Source organism: Acomys minous (genome assembly GCF_964271855.1).
Source record: "Acomys minous genome assembly, chromosome: 11".
In the NCBI taxonomy this organism is placed as follows: Eukaryota; Metazoa; Chordata; class Mammalia; order Rodentia; family Muridae; genus Acomys; species Acomys minous.
The window spans coordinates 54,785,188-54,801,968 of record NC_140492.1 but is presented as its reverse complement, the minus strand read 5'-3'; the positions used below and the strand labels follow the sequence as shown (position 1 = coordinate 54,801,968).

Here is a 16,781-nt window from a genome sequence, read left to right as displayed (position 1 = left end):
GCTGCATAGCCTTTCCCACTGTCTAGTATTATTATTATTTTTTTACTTTATTAATTTATTCTTGTTACATCTCAATGGTTATCCCATCCCTTGTATCCTCCCATTCTTCCCTCCCTCCCATTTTCCCCTTATTCCCATCCCCTATGACTGTTCCTGAAGGGGATTACCTCCCCCTGTATATGTTCATAGGGTGTCAAGTCTCTTCTTGGTAACCTGCTGTCCTTCCTCTGAGTGCCACCAGGTCTCCCTCTCCAGGGAACCTGGTCAAAGTTGAGGCACCAGAGTATGTGAGAAAGTAATATCCCACTCTCTACTCTACTGTGGAGAGTGTTCTGTCCATTGTCTAGATCTGGGTAGGGGCTTAAGGTTTACCGCCTGTATTGTCCTTGGCTGGTGCCTTAGTTTGAGAGGGACCCCTGGGCCCAAATCTGCCTTCCAGTATGATGGTAAAAAGGTACAACTGAACTTGCCTGACTGCTAGTGAGCGTGTTTCCTCCACACCCCAGTAGAAACTGTATCTGCACATGAAATGCAACTTTACTTCTTTCAGAAAAAGGCCTTTGCCCTATTTGCTTTTTAAGTATTTAGGACAATTTCGTTTTTTAAATATCTTTTAAATTTGAGATTATAATATACTTACGTCATTTCCCGCATCCCTCTTCTCCTCTAAGCCCTCCCACATACCGCCTTTGATTTATTTTGACTTAGTGGCCTCATTTTCCATTCATTACTGTTACATGCATATATTTAATTGTATGTATGTATATGTCCCTTCATACTTATGTCCACTATGGACAACCTGTTCTCGTGTGTGGTGTTCAGGGCTGACTACTAGATATTGACGAGCCACTGCCTGGGGAAGACGATTTCTCCCATTCTTCTCATTCCTTAGTTTCCTGTAGTTCTTTGTGTCGTGTTAGGGCCTCAGAAGCTTTTTATCAGCAACAACAACCACCTCTGACAGCAATTGGTTGGCCTTTTGTTCTACTTATGGATGTTGCTTCATCAGTTGAACTTGCCTTCCACGTTGGACTTTTGTTACACTACACCAGTTGCTATCTTTTAAAAGTAAAAATTTGCCTTAAAAGGTCCCCCTCAGTCACAGTCACAGGGAAGGGGAATGGGGTGAAAGCGGGAGGGAGGGAGGAATGGGAAGGATGCATGGGATGGGATAGCAATTGAAATGTAATATGAATGATTTTGTTTTTCAAATTATAGTAAATAATTTACTAATTTTTTTGTATAGTGCCTAGTAAGAATTATGTACTTGACAAGACATCCATAAAGACAATGTTTTCTATCTCAAGCTATAAACCGTGTCATTATCAAAGGCAAATTATAAAATACTAAGGGTTGTTTTTAATACTCTGATAATGTGTTAACCACATCTGCATAGCTGTGACCAAAATTTCTAGGAGATCAAAGGAAGAAACAATTTATCATGGTTTCCAGTTTCAAACCATCTAGTCCTTATCAGTCTTGAGAACGAGGCAGAACTGAGCTTTTCATGTCACGGAAAAGCCGCATAACAAAGAAGCAGCATACAGGAGAAGGCCAGAGGAGCAGTAGAGGCCTCATCACGTGCCTCTTGACCTCCTGCACCTAGACTCCATCCCCTACCTTTTCGCAAGCCCCAGTAATGTGATCGTATTGTAAAGCTGTCAGGGACAGAGCATCATTTTCCAACTACCCCTAGAACCTCTAGCAGACACAGGCGGAGGTGTGTGTTCACTAATCCCTCCGGTGTTTTTACCGTTAGGACATCGACAAATACCCTCTATTTTTTAGTGTGGATTTACAACAAAATAAACAATATTTGGTTTTTATCACTGGACATTGATCCTGACTTTGTTAATACCAAAACCAAATTAACAGATACACGACTGATGACGTAGTTAGTCATTCTATTGCATCATGTGATATTTAGAGCTGAAAGCTGCTCTGCTACCTTCTCCACAATGAAGATTGGAACAATCAAATTGACCTCTGGGTAAACTAAAAACTTATAGCATTAGTGGCAAAGTTGTTCACTTGCTCATTCATACTTTCAAAAAGTCCTATTTCTAGATGCCACTGGATGCTACATACCAACTGAGATGTTCAATCTGAAGAAATGGTTTAAAATACCCTTTTCTAACCCTATGGACAGCAAACACGAGAATGAGGTAGCATACTTACTTTTCCTTCATCTCTTGGGCTATCACTTAAATGGACAACTGGGCCAGGATGAGTCTTGGTGGATCTGTTAAATTAATTCAGAACAACAATATGAAATGAGACAGTAGAGAACAGCAATGAAATCAAGATCAAGCTGGAATGCACGGCCAGGATAGGTAGCAGGGCTAAGCCTCCGATGCACTTGAGTTTTCGCTTCCCTTGGGAACTACTTGTCATCTTCCTACTAAATCTATTAGAGTAGAGTTGTTTTTGTTTTTGTTTTTTAAAAATCAGATATGAAAATAAAGTTCTATCTTTGAAAATGGAACTTTTAATTACACTTTTGTAAAATTTGAGTCCTGGGTATTTTTAATAGCTTTTATTAATATGGAGAAATGCTACAGCCACAGGCTTGTGTAGTAAAACTATTTCAACCAAATTTTTAAAGTGCTTACCTAATATAAGATCTCCTTTGACAAGAAATTTCCTATGAAATTTTCCCTAAAGCAAAGCACAGTCGCACTCTGGATTTAAAGAGAACTTTTTTAGTGATGAACTGGTAATAGCTATCCTACAGAAAACTGGCAACCTGGGAGAAATCTAACTCATTGATTATGTCTATTTCATCTGATTTTCTAGTGTAACTAATAATAAATAATTATGTGTACAACAGCACAATTAAAAGTTAAAGAGATCACGTCAATCTGACCGTAAATGTATTGTACTTTGATTATCTGGCATAGTTTTTTCACAAATCTAATTTTACATGATTATTGAATATAATTATGTCATAGTTAAACATGAAATAGCCTGGCATGACTGAAGAATTGTTTCTCAATTGTCTACAGCCTTTCCCATGATCCAGTTGATGCAGAGGGCAAGAAAGCAAATAAGCTGTATACAGGAAGGGTAATCTAGCTGTGACTGAATTGGCACAGTTCCACTTTATTTCTTTTGTTTTTAATATTTATTTATTATGCATACAGTATTCTGCCTGCATGTGTGCCTACATGCCAGAAAAGGGCATCAGATCTCATTATAGATGGTTGTGAGCCACCAGGTGGTTGCTGGGAACTGAACTCAGGACCTTTGGAAGAGCCATCTCTCCAACCATCTACTTTATTTCTTAAGGTCAATTTTGTACTATATTCATTGTTTATGAATGGGAGTTAGTATAAGAAAATCCTAGATTTACTTATTGCTTTTAAAATAGTTTCTAAGATTTGAATAGTCTTTACTGTTCTATGACAAATCTAACTTCTCAAATTGACTCAAAGAAATATATAAATTAGATATTGGTAAATTTTGAGAGTGGATTAATTTATCCCATTCATAAAAATGGATATAGTACAACTGACCTTACTGAATACATCTATATTAATTTTTAAAAATATTTTATTTTTACATATACATTTATATTATTACACATACATATTAAACTACCTATAACAAGAAAACCATGATACAATCTAGTGACAAAAAAAATAGATCATATTCAACAGTATGTACTGCAATTGTTGTTCTATTTGAAAATCAGAATTACTATTTGTTTTCTAGAGAATATTTTAAAGAAAAAAAGTACACAGGGTTACAAAGGAAAGTTCATAGAGCTGTTTTTCATTCTATTCGTATATAATATACACTTAGATATTACTATGGTATTCTAGGAAGTAAATGCTTCTGACACAGAGCTATGTCATTAATTGTTCTTTAGTAAATAATAACAGTCGACAAACCAAAACTGCTATCTCTCTTTTGGGCTTGGTCAGACCAACAATTATTAAAGAGTATTGCATGAAAAACTAGTGAAAACAATTAAGATGTTTCATAAAAAGAATAATCTAAATCTGGGCGTGGTGGCGCACGCCTTTAATCCCAGCACTCGGGAGGCAGAGGCAGGCGGATCGCTGTGAATTCGAGGCCAGCCTGGTCTACAAAGTGAGTCCAGGATGGCCAAGGCTACACAGAGAAACCCTGTCTCAAAAAACCAAAATAATAATAATAATAATAATAATAATAATAATAATAATAATAATAATCTATACTTAAGCATTTAGAAACTCTGAGTTAAGCAATGTCAAGTATTATACCTTTACAAATTTGCATTGTAAGTCTACTTGCAAATGCAACCAAATATTCATTTGTTTCCAAAATTATTGATCTATTCCATATAGAATCATATTAAAAATATACTTTGTAAATACAGGTTACACCACATGTTATATTCTTCCACTCTAAGCCTTACAATGTACAAAAATGTATAAAACACACATGTATAAAAATGTTCCAGAAAATTACTCAACATTCAATAATTATTTGTAATGAAATTTTGGAGTATAAAAGAGAACTTATTTGTTTTTATATATTAAAAGTTAAGGGGGAAATGTTTATGCTGTTTTGTTACTTAAAGATAATGACTATCTACATGCTGGTGTATTTTCTGTCTGTTTTTCTAACATAACTTCCAAAACTCCAGAAAGTATCACTAGCAAAGCATCACTGTCAGAAAAGTGACAGAATTCTGAAATAGTATATTTCCAACGTATCTTAAAAAGTAGAGAGTGGCCAAAAGACAATTTGGGAGACTGGGAGTTAATATTTAAATTTTTATTTATTACAGTGGAATTAATTCTATGGGACACACTTTAGAAAAATCTAGTATAATTAAAATCATTGAGATTAGAGCAATCAGAACAGATTTAAAATTCATTAAAAACAGCGTTTTCATTAGAACTTCAGAGACTAACAGAATACACAGGAAAATGAGTCAGCATCAAGTCAAAAATACTTTGTAATGAGTTAATATGTATGAAACTGACAACAAATAAAACTTTTCTTATTAAAATCATGTTCAAAATATGCTTATATGTGTACTACACAAAGAGATGATACTTGAAGTCCAAACAAATTGAAATATTTCCCTCTTTACATGTGCAGAAACTTAAATACCAATTATTCCGGAGCTAAAGCGGTAGTGCTGGAGAGATGGCTCAGAAGAGCCCTAACTGTCCTTCCAGGGGATGCAGGTTTGGTACCCAGCCCTGATGAGGAGGCAGCTCACAGCCACCTGCAACTCCAGTTCCAGGGCATCTGACCGCCTCTTCCAGCCTCCGCATGCATAATGGTGCACAGGCACACATGCCGGCAAAAGACCCACACATAAAATAATGAAATGAAATAAAAATCTTCAAGCTGTATTATCAAAACATGAAGTAGACTGCTTTTCTTTGAACTCAGAACAATATTCCAGCAAGGTAAGAGATAAACCATTATCATTAATAAGCATTTCTACTGATTGTGATTATTTTCATATAAAACAATCCATTCTCACCATGGCTATGCTAATGGCAATTATAATATCATGAGACAATTTACATGAATAAACTGTGGTGTTATCCTATTTTATCATCGTGGTTGATATGTGTAAGCATTTATCATTCACAGTATTTACAATGTATAAAAATAACACACATTAATACAACTATATCTATTTTAAGGTAATCTATGGTTTTATTTTAGTTCAGTTTCATTTAATTATGCATTAACAATAGATTTATCACCTAACTATAATCTCACAGGTTACATAATATACATGTGATATTTTAGTCAAAGTGACAGCCAAGTGCAAACTTACAGTTCAATTGCTTTGTTCCACATGATGACATATCCAGAAAGAATGAAAGATTCAATATTTACAATATGTGTATTTCCTCTTTCTGTTCCAACATAGAGCCATTTACTCTGGAAAGGTAGATGACAGTAAGTAATTCTGAAAGAAAGAAAATTACAATGAAAATATCTGAATTTTACATTTGATCAGTACATTTTCCTTACACACATCACACTAACATATAGTTATATTTATATAAGTGGCAGGAAAACCTATGTACTGAGGTAGCACTTCCTTACAAATAAGAGAACATAGGACAAAAGTAATAATATATCATTAAAATTAATAATTCTAATCATTATTAAATAAGTACCTAGTATGGACATGAATTTATGGTTTGCATTTTTTGGCCAATACACAAAAATATAAAAGTTGTTGCTAATGATGGGAGCAACGTGTTTGATACATATGAACCCTGAAAATATTTAAATCAGATTTACCACCTCTAAATTATGAAGACTTATGAAATCTTTTCCTCCAACATTAGTAAATGGTGGTGCTTTATTGTCATTTACAGTCATACTGTGTGACAGTATTTCAGAGCTTCCTTTTCATTTTGGACACTATAGTACCAGTTGATGAGCCTTCCCGGGTCTTCCCCAGCCTCCCCCAGCCTTCCCCAGCCTCCCCCAACCTTCCCCAGCCTCCCCCAGCCTCCCCCAGCCTTCCCCAGCCTCCCCCAGCCTCCCCCAGCCTCCCCCAGCCTCCCTCAACCTTCCCCAGCCTCCCCCCAGCCTTCCTTCCCCAGCCTTCCTTCCCCAGCCTTCCCGCACAGTTTCCTTCTTCCCTGGCAATGCTTCTGGTCACCACTATTTCTAAGAGGTCAACTGCACTATCTGTCATCCTGAATTTAGTGAAAAACAAATATGCATTTCTGTCTTACATAGAAAAAACTGAAAATATTTTTTTCAGGACCAGAAAGTTGAACTTCGTTTTTAGATATTTTTATTAAACCACAATAGGCACATATATTCAAATTGACAAAGAATGTTCTGATAATTAATACTTCTAAAACTGTAACTAGGTATCTACTTTGAAAATGGAACCACTCTACAAGGTCATTTAAACTACCTAATATAATAGAGATAATTCTAAGTGCTTTTCATATTATATACAAAATACAATATAAATTATAAAACTCTGTTCTATAAACATTTAACTTTGTCTCTATAGATGCATACATGGGACTGAAACTCTTTGCTTTATAATTGCCAAAGTCCAACAGCTAATAAGTGTACCTGGAAAAACTGTGATGCAAACCATTCCTGTTCAGCTAGAAGATCAGTGCCTTCCCCCTGACCTCCACTGTTTGTTTATTTAAATAAAAGTCACTTCAAAGATAAGTTAGGTACATAATGAAGATAAATTTCAGAGTTCGTAGAGAAGTAGTAGTTATCTCTGTGTGAGAGCATAAATCATTTACTTTGTTCAGATGCTTGGCATTTAAGTATCAGGAGGAAAATGGTTACAGTCAGAGAATCACTGTATTCTCTTCTTAGTGGTGTGTGTGTGTGTACAACGTGAGAGTGCATGCTTGCGTGTGAGGGCTCACATATACCACGGTGTGAACGTGGACGTCAGAGGGCAATCTCCGGTCTTAAACAAAGTGGAAAGTCTACTCTTTCCACCTCATTTAAGGTAGAGTTTCCTCTTCCTCAACATGGTGTTGCATACATCAGGCTAGTTTTTCCCTGTGGGGGCCTTCACTTTCCTCTACCTCCCATCTGAATGTACGAGTACTGGAATCACAGACATGTGCCACTGTACAAGATTTCTTTTAGTTGTATTGTTCTAGACTCTTATTCATAATGGGCTTTCTGGCTAGCTCTGAGACCCATCGGGATTACTACACATGAAATATGAATTTTAATGACTCTCTATCAACATTGTAATTAGTCTCTCTAATTTGAATTCATTGTGCTATTCTAGACAACTTTTTTAATGTATGAGTGCTCGGTCTATATGTACACCTGCACGCCAGAAAAGGGCATCAGATCCCTTTATAGGTGGTCATGAGCCACCATGTGGTTGCTGGGAATTGAACTCAGGACCTCTGAAAGAGTAGCCAGTGCTCTCAACTGCTGAGCCATCTCATCAAACCCTTCTAGACAATTTTTTTAGATTCACTTATTTATTATTTATACAGTATCCTGCCTGCATGCCAGAAGAAGGTACCAGATCTCAATATAGATGGTTGTGAGCCACCATGTGGTTGCTGGGAAATGAGCTCAGGACCGTTGGAAGAACAGACAGTGCTCTTAACCTCTGAGCCATCTCTCCAGCCCTCTAGACATTCTTAAAAAGCAGATACCCACAGCCAAACATTAGACAAAGCTTTGGAAGTCCTACAGAAGAGTTGGGGATCAATTTAGGGAGCCAGAGGGGTCAAAGACTTCACTAGAAGACCTACAGAGTCAATCAACCTGGACCCAAAGGGGCTCACGGAGACTGACCCGCCAACCAAAAGGCATGCACGGACTTGTCCTAGGCCCCCTACACATATATATCAGTTGCACAGCTTGGTCTTCACGTGGGTCCCCCAGCAACTGGGTCAGGGGCCCTCTCTGACTCTGATGCCTGCCTCTGGGATTTTGTTCTCCTAACTGCGCTGCCATGTCTGGCCTCAGTGGGAAAGCATGTGCCTAGTCCTGTAGTGTTTTAATGTGCCAGGATGAGTTGGTACCCATGTGGGACCTCCCTCTTCTCTGAGAAGAAGGAGAAGGCAGAATAGGGGACAGGGGTATGGTGGGGGGAGGCTCTAGGAGGAGGGTGCTGTGATCAGAATGTAAAGTAAATAAATAGGTTAATGGAGAAAAATAATACTTTAAAAAAAAAAGATAATTAAGGGGCACAATGCAATAAATTCACAGTTAATCTCTTGCCAGAACATGCTACCACATCAAATGTTTCCTAGAGTTCCCTTGAAAGAGTATCTGGTGAGCTATCAGAAGAATTGAACAAAATTTTGATATTAAGCAGGCAGATAAACTTTTTTTTTAATGTGAATGGCAAATTCACTTGGTTTCATCTTATAATACACGTAAGTGTGAGACTTATGAGTGCAATGGTCCAACAAGAGTAAACAGTGAACATCCAGTGTGTCCCATGCATGTCCTCAGCCTGCCACACCGAATGTTTCAATATCCTGACTCTCTGAACCCGATGCTATCTATCCTGTGGAAAGCACCAGGCATATGGCACTAAAAACACCAGATAGCTGACATGACATAAACAACTGCAAAGTTCATTGATTTTTCTAATTAATGAGTAACCTATATGATACTGGAAATCGTTGATTAACACATGAAGTCTAGAAAAGCTGTCTCCAAGGGATATTTACTAATAGTACACAGGAAATAACTTGATGGTCATGTTTCTAGGCAATGGATGATCAGTTTTCTCTTTAAGCTTCAGTTGAAATAGGAACTCATTTTGAAGAAGATACAAAACCACCCTTTCTGAATCACAGAGAGATGGAGAAAACAATCTAAGAGTTTCAAACAGGACATGAGGAGACCTCAAAATGACACGGTGATCTCAGCAGGTAAAATCTGAGAACTGCTAGGTTCAGTGATGGAGCCTGAGGCAGGAGGTGGAACTCTAATGTAAACAGACATTATAGAACAGAAAGAAGGCACGCCAGGAGAAAATCCTGACAGAAACAGAAGCACGGTCCCATCTGCTACCATCATTCACCTGTTGTACAGGATTAGAATAGCCATTTAGGATTTCCAAACTTTATCTGAATAAAACAGTTGTGACTTCAGACGAATGACATGGGCAAAGGGTATGATTGTGCTTGTTCTGTGTACTCGGTAATCTAAATAATTGATAGCCTTACATTCATTATATTCATTAAGTCTTCATTTATAATTCATTTTCACTACCACCATCTAATACATAGGTAATTTTAATCTGTTATAGGTACGCCTTAGAAAAATAATCTTACTTCTCTATTTATATTGAATATCACAAAGCATTTAAAATATTTTTAATCTTCCCATCCATTCATCTATTCAACCTTACTGAATGAGACTTTATAGAAACTTGTATTATAACACACACACACACACACACACACACACACACACACTCCATCCTCATCACCTGATACATATGTGGTGAGAGATAAAAGTGAGTACACAAGAAAAGTAAAATCAAAGTGTGCTAATATCTATAAAACCCTCAGAAGAAGAGCCTTATTGGAGAGTAAGGAAAATTAAAGAAATGAACATTCCATTTGAATCATTACATTAAAAGTCAATATACAAAATAAGAATTTTTCAAACTAAAAAAAGGTACATACTTTAATTCTTCCTGATCCTCACTTAGGAGTCCATCTATAAATTCTGCAATATGTGATATTTTAATTTTTTATAACATGACAATATATGTGTTTGGTTTTTTGTTTTTTTTTAGGTTTTTAAACCAGCCTTTATTAGCTATTTGTAATACAAATATTCCAAAAATATAAACAGACTCTTAACAGCATCCTACAGCTCAAGTTTCTGAATACAACAAATGTGTCAAATTCTTAAGCAAGGTGGCCAAGGCCCCAGCAGCCCCGTCTCAGTGGGAGGCAGACCGTCTCCCCCCCACCCCCACCATGGCATCTCAATTGGGAAATGGGAAAATCTGGGTAATTACAAGCAAAGAGCTTCACCTGCCTAAGGTGCAGTTGTCCCGGGAGCTGACCCTGCACTAAGGGAGAGGGACCTCTTCTCCCCTACATGTGCATTTACTATGATGTTTTCTAGGAAGAGGGGACTAGGATGTAGCCCAGCTGGTATGCTTGCCTATCATGCAAGACGCCCCGCACCTCATAAACCAGCATGGTGGCCACACCTGTAATCCCAGCACTCAAGAGGTGGAGGAAGAAGATCAGAAGTTCAAGATCATCCCTGGCTACACAGTGAGTTCAAGCCCCTGCCTGGGATTCATAAAACCCTCCCCGCCCCCCCCCAAAAAAAAGAAAGAAAGAAGAAAGAAAGAAAGGAAGGAAGGAAGGAAGGAAGAAAGAAAGAAAGAAAGAAAGAAAGAAAGAAAGAAAGAAAAGGGAAGTGAGGAGTAGCCATGGCTAAGTGGCCCACAGGGGAACCGGGCTCACCGTTGTCATGCAATTAGCCAGGCTGATAAACTGGATGCAGACAGCATGACGGGGCTGCACTGCCAAGAGGCCTCTGGAACAGGGCAGGGCAGGGCTGCCTGGAAGCTCCCATGCTTTCGGTACAAATAGCTATGTGTTTGATGTCTAACTTCTTTTTTTAAGTTTGGTGTGATTATTCTTTGTGTTTCTTCACCACTTTATACACCAGAACTGCTTTAAACTCTTTGTTTCGCAGCACATGGTATCTTATTTAAAACGATTTGACATGAATGGAATTTTTATGATTTTTGTGATTGTTAGATTAAAAAAAAAATAGTTCTGAGTAATAAACACATTTTAGCTAAGTGCTCTACTACTGGGCTTTATCTCTGGCCCTGGTGTTGTGTATCTGTGCATATATTTAAAGAAATTATTAACTACAGGGGAAGTGCCTGCCCTGGATGGGAATGACATTATGCTATAGCTGGGGATCTGGATAAAAAGCGGGGAGGAGACAAAGCCTTGTATCTCAGGCACGCTCTCTCTCTGCTTCTTTGTTTCCATGAGCTGGATAGTTTCATCCTTCTACATTGCTATGCATGATGCTCTGCCTCATGATGGTCATGTGACTGCAGGCTGACACATCTGAAACCATGAGCCCAAATCAATCTTTACTCTCATGTTCCCTGAGATAATGGTGTGTTACAAAACACCTAACACACAGACAGCACACTTCTGATATGTTATTAATCCATAACAAAATTAAACTATTTAGCATTAACATAATCATAAATACAAAGCCAACATTGTAAACTGAGCCTGTATAGCTGAATTTCTGGATAAAACAATCTGTTCAAATCATTTAGAATGTTAGAATTAATTTAATATAAAAATAAAAGCATTTTAAGTAAAAAATTACCATGGAACATTCACAACCCCAGACAATGCCCATAGATCTCAGTTTAAGAAAACATTGTCATAACTCATAAGGCAAAAAAAAATCTTTAAAACAAAATAGAATTTAATCAGGTTTTTATGCACCATTCATACCTAATGAATCGCAATTTCTGTGGATAGAATCTTAGAACACACATTAAAATTAGGTGTTTATTTGCCTAAAGATTTTTTCAATTTTATTTTTAAATATATTTTATTAATTTATTCATATTATATCTCAATTGTTGTCCCATCCCTTGTATCCTCCCATTCCTCCCTCCCTCCCATTTTCCCCTTACTCCTCTCCCCTATGACTGTGACTGAGGGGGACCTCCTCCCCCTGTATATGCTCATAGGGTATCAAGTCTCTTCTTGGTAACTTGCTATCCTTCCTCTGAGTGCCACCAGGTCTCCCCCTCCAGGGGACACGGAACAACATCTTCAGTTGTTGCTATCAAAGTAAGGGTCCACTGACCAGCTGCATAAAGACTAGCTAAACATTTATCACAAAACCAAACACTGAGGCCTCACTTCAGACTTTCAAAATCATAAACTGCATCTTAGGAAAGAGGCACCAGGTAAATCTTAATCACGTTCAGACTTCATAAGGCAAATTCTATGAGACTATCTACAGAACAGATTAGAAGTATTTTTGTATGGATGAATGATGACTCTTCAAGTTCCAGGATAGGAGCCTGAATTACTGTTATGACAGCAGGGACGTGGTGATGTGGTCCCTGGTTAAATATAAAAAGTTATGAAGGGAAGGAGAGGAGGAGGAAGAGGGTAATGACAACAGTCTGCAAAGAAGCAGACAGCATCCCCTGAGTCAAAAATACTGACAGGCAGGAATTTTAACACGTTAAAAAAAAAAAGAAAGAAAGAAAGAAAAGAAAAATTTCCTGAAGTAAAACAAGCTCATGATTTTAAATAAACTATGTTTGCTAGAACTATTATATAAAAGACCAAATTAAGAAGAATGACTATTCGGCTAAATTTCAGTCATAGTCTTAGTGGGCTATCAACCAACTAATCTTTCAACAAAAACCTCACACAATCACTTGTCATCACTCAAGGAGCTGTCTAACATAACACAAACCAAGTCAAACTTCTGCAACCAATAAAGTAACTCAGCAATAACCTAAATTAGAGGCAGTAAATTTATTCTGTAATGTACTAAAACACAGTAAATGTTTTGAACTTTAAATATCACCCAGTTTGCCTTACAACTTCTCAACTTTTACACAGCAGTACAAAAACAAACACAGATAACATATACATTAAAAAGCAGAATTATGTTTTAACAGCCTAGACTTGTTCCTAAAGGAAGCATGGACCACATTAGCTATGCAGGCCACAATTTGGTACTAATCATTAATTTATCTATTTTTACTTCTCTAAGTGGTTTCATATAAATTTGCTGAAATTGTCATGAAAAGTAGTTTAATGGGCAAATTTTTCATGGAAATTATAGCATATTAATCCTATTTTTTCAACATATTGTTTCTTGGAACAATCAAAAAATATATAGATCAAAATATTTCATATGGTGTTATACATTCTCAATTTACATTGCCAAAAATATACTAGAAATAATGATTAGCACATATAAGATTAATAAACATAAATACTTTATAGTTAATATGTACCTGTATTTGATGTTGGAGACATAAAACGTATACAACACATCCATACCCTTTTGGAAATTTAAATTTTAAGAAAACTGGAGAAACCAGTAGTTTATTATTTTAATTCATATATAGAATTAAACTAAAATGAGACATACATTCTGTCCTAAATTCCTAAACTTATTTCCTCATTGCATTTTATTTTTTATTTTTATTTTATTTATTTATATTTTGTTTTTGTTTTTTTGAGACAGGGTTTCTCTGTGCAGCCTTGGCTGTCCTAGGCTCACTTTGTAGACCAGGCTGGCCTCGAACTCACATCGACCCACCTGCCTCTGCCTCTGCCTCTGCCTCTTCCTCCTGAGTGCTGGGATTAAAGGTGTGTACCACCACGCCCGGCTCTCATTGCATTTTAAATTACAATGTTTTATAGACTGTTACTTTATTTTACCTTCTTCTTTAGGTCTCTTGAGACGAGAATTCATAACATATCCAAGGTTGGCCTCAAACTCACCGCAGTCCTGCTGTCTAGTGTGTTGAAGTTTGGGGTACCGAGTGAATCTCCAGGACAAGTTCTATTAGCTAATTTTTATCTTTCCTTAAAATGATTAATTACCTAATGGCCTATAGCCTTTCACTTAACTGACAGAAGTCAGTTGTATGGCAAGCATTTTATATCACACTAAAAATTACATTCTCTATGCTTTCTTACTCAAATGTAAAAGTTGTGAACTCATCACATTGTGTTAAGTAGAAGCAGTTACCAGAAGGGGAAAGTTTCCATTAGTCATTTCCTTGTCCACTGTGAGAAGGTTATCAAGGTGCTTAATCACACAGGGGACATAGTTACACACATTAGGACCATGGCATGAAAATTTATATAATAGATATTATATTAATTAAGGACATAAAAAAATCTGAATTTTGGCTCTAAAAAGCATCAACTAGCATGAATACAGTCATGGAAAGTTAGGTTAACAATGGCTCAAACCAAAAGAAAAAGAATGAGAGTTTTGCTTGCCCTTGAGTTAAAAAAAGCAATAATTCCACCCTATAATCAATGACTACAAAATTGCACAAGTTAATTTTCATATGCTCACTTAGGCCATCCATGTATTATATGGCATTTCCACTTATTCATAAATTTATATGCTATAAGTTTATTGATCAACCAGAGTTTCCATCTAGGAAATGGTGCCTGAGTTAGTAAAATATTTGAAAATCATAGCATGCAAGTGTGTTAGGGTTAGCAGTGCTATCAAAGCAAGGAACATTTTTATTAACTGGCAGTTTGAGCAATCTTATTTTTCAATAGAGACTGGATAGCCTTCATAGCTACATAAACTACAAGTGGGAATGGTATATAAGGAAGTTGCAAAACAAACTCAAATTTTGGGCTAGCATTAACAAACTTTCAAATGACTAGTTCTTCTAAACTGGGTTAAATGTACGAGCTGTCTGTCATCTTCACCCTTAGCTTAGCTGGACTTAGAATCGCCTAGGAGACGTGCCTCTGGACCTGTCTGTGGTGGCATTTCCAGAGTGGTTTCACTAAGGAAGGAAGACCTACCCTGAGGGTGGGTGGCAATCCGCCCATGGGCTGGGGGCCCAGACTGAATAAAAAGAAAAGTGAAGAAAGCAAGCTAAGCACCAGCGGCTATCTCTGTTTCCTGACTGCAGACCCAAATGACCGGCTCCCCTGTGTCCTGCCGCATGCTTCTCCACTCTGAGCCAAAAGAAGCCCTTCTTTCCGTGAGCTGCTTTATGTCAGATGTTTTCTCACAGCTATGAGAAAAGTAACTGATGAAAATATGTTTACATGCAATCTGTTATTTTAAAAGAGGTGTTAGTGGATGGCTTTAAGATTCTTCCCCGTTTTCAGATACAGAAATTTTATAGTTTTCAAGAAGAGAAAGAGATGGAGAGGAGAGAGGGGGGTAGAAGAAAAGGTGAGGTGGAGAGAGAAATGAAGTCTCTTAGCATCTTTGAAACTAATCCTATTCCAGTGGAAGAAAACTAAAATGTTTACATCAAGTCTATTAGTACAAACAAACAACAAGGGAACAGCATTTCTACTTGTACAATTCTTCAGACAATATGCAAACCTCCCTTTTAAAGACGTTAAACCTTTTACAAATGAACAAATTGGCTTCCTTCAGCTCTACCAGGGAAAGCTTGGAGACTTTTTTTCCCCCTAGAGGTAGTACCCCAGACTTATGTTAGTATTTCTGCTATAAAAACAGAAACAATGATTTGTAACTTCACTTAAATTTCTTGACTATCTCTTGATTTGTGGGTGAGAGGAGCAGGTCAGTGAGGCTATGTGAAGGGCAGGAGTGAAGTATTCCTGTGTGGGAGCGGTAAAGTGGAAGCACAGTGCACAGCTACAAACTCCACCCCACAATAGAATACAAAGTACTTCTAGCAACACAAAGCACCTCTCCTTAACTCAGACATCCTCCAGAGAAGGGGAAAAACCCATCCAATGTAAGGTTACTTAAGAATTAAGAATTTTATAACACATTCCAGAAAGTGTCTAAGTTTACATTAAAAAAAAAAAAACATTCATCAAAGGCCTTTTAGCATCTAATGAGATGTTCATGGTTTTTTTCTTTCAGTTTTTTTTTTTAATGGTGGATTACTTTGACAGATCTTTGTATGTTGAGCCATGCCTGCAGCTCTGGGATGAAGCCTACGTGATCACAGTGGATTATCTTTCTGATGTGTCCTTAGATTTGGTTTGTAAGTATTTTATTGACTATTTCTGCATCTATGTAAAGGACAACACAAGGAAATCCATAGAATCAACTAACCTGGGACCACAGGGCATCACAGGGAATGAACCAACAACCAGGGAGCCTGCACAGGTCTGGCCTAGGTCCTCTGTGTATGTTTACAGTTCTGGAACTCCTAACAGTGGGGGCGGGAGCTGGCTCTGACTCTTTTGACTGCTTTGGGAACCCTTTTCCTCCTACTGGGTTGCCTTGTCCAGCCTTAATATGAGGGAAGTGCCTAGTTTTACTGCAGTTTGATACACCGTATTTGGTGATGCCTGTGAGGAGAGGCCTGCCCTTTTCTGAAGAGAAACAGAATCTGAGTGGACGGGGGAAGAGAGGGTAGATGGGGAGGAGGGATTGGGAAAGGAGGGGGGAGAGAAGGGGAGAGAAACTGTGGTCAGGATGTAATATATGAGAAAAGAATACATAAAAAAATTCTTTAAATCATCCATTATACTAAGAACTAGGAAAACCTTACTTAGAGTACAAATGGACAAGACTGAAATAATGAATCTAAAATGAACAGT

The 16,781-nt window shown here is 37.4% G+C and overlaps 1 protein-coding gene across 8 annotated transcripts in view; it reads right to left on the bottom strand.

The window, feature by feature from the left end:
* The window catches only part of STXBP5L (syntaxin binding protein 5L), a 236,220-nt gene that overhangs the window by 152,805 nt on the left and 66,634 nt on the right, over positions 1-16,781 (bottom strand). For all 8 annotated transcript variants that reach the window (XM_084802614.1, XM_084802611.1, XM_084802609.1 and 5 more), the window contains exons 6-7: positions 5,792-5,926; positions 2,179-2,242 (exon numbers count right to left, since the gene is read on the bottom strand). In XM_084802614.1, the coding sequence (XP_084658740.1) occupies positions 2,179-2,242; positions 5,792-5,926 (199 nt within the window). The remainder of the gene's footprint in view (positions 1-2,178; positions 2,243-5,791; positions 5,927-16,781) is intronic.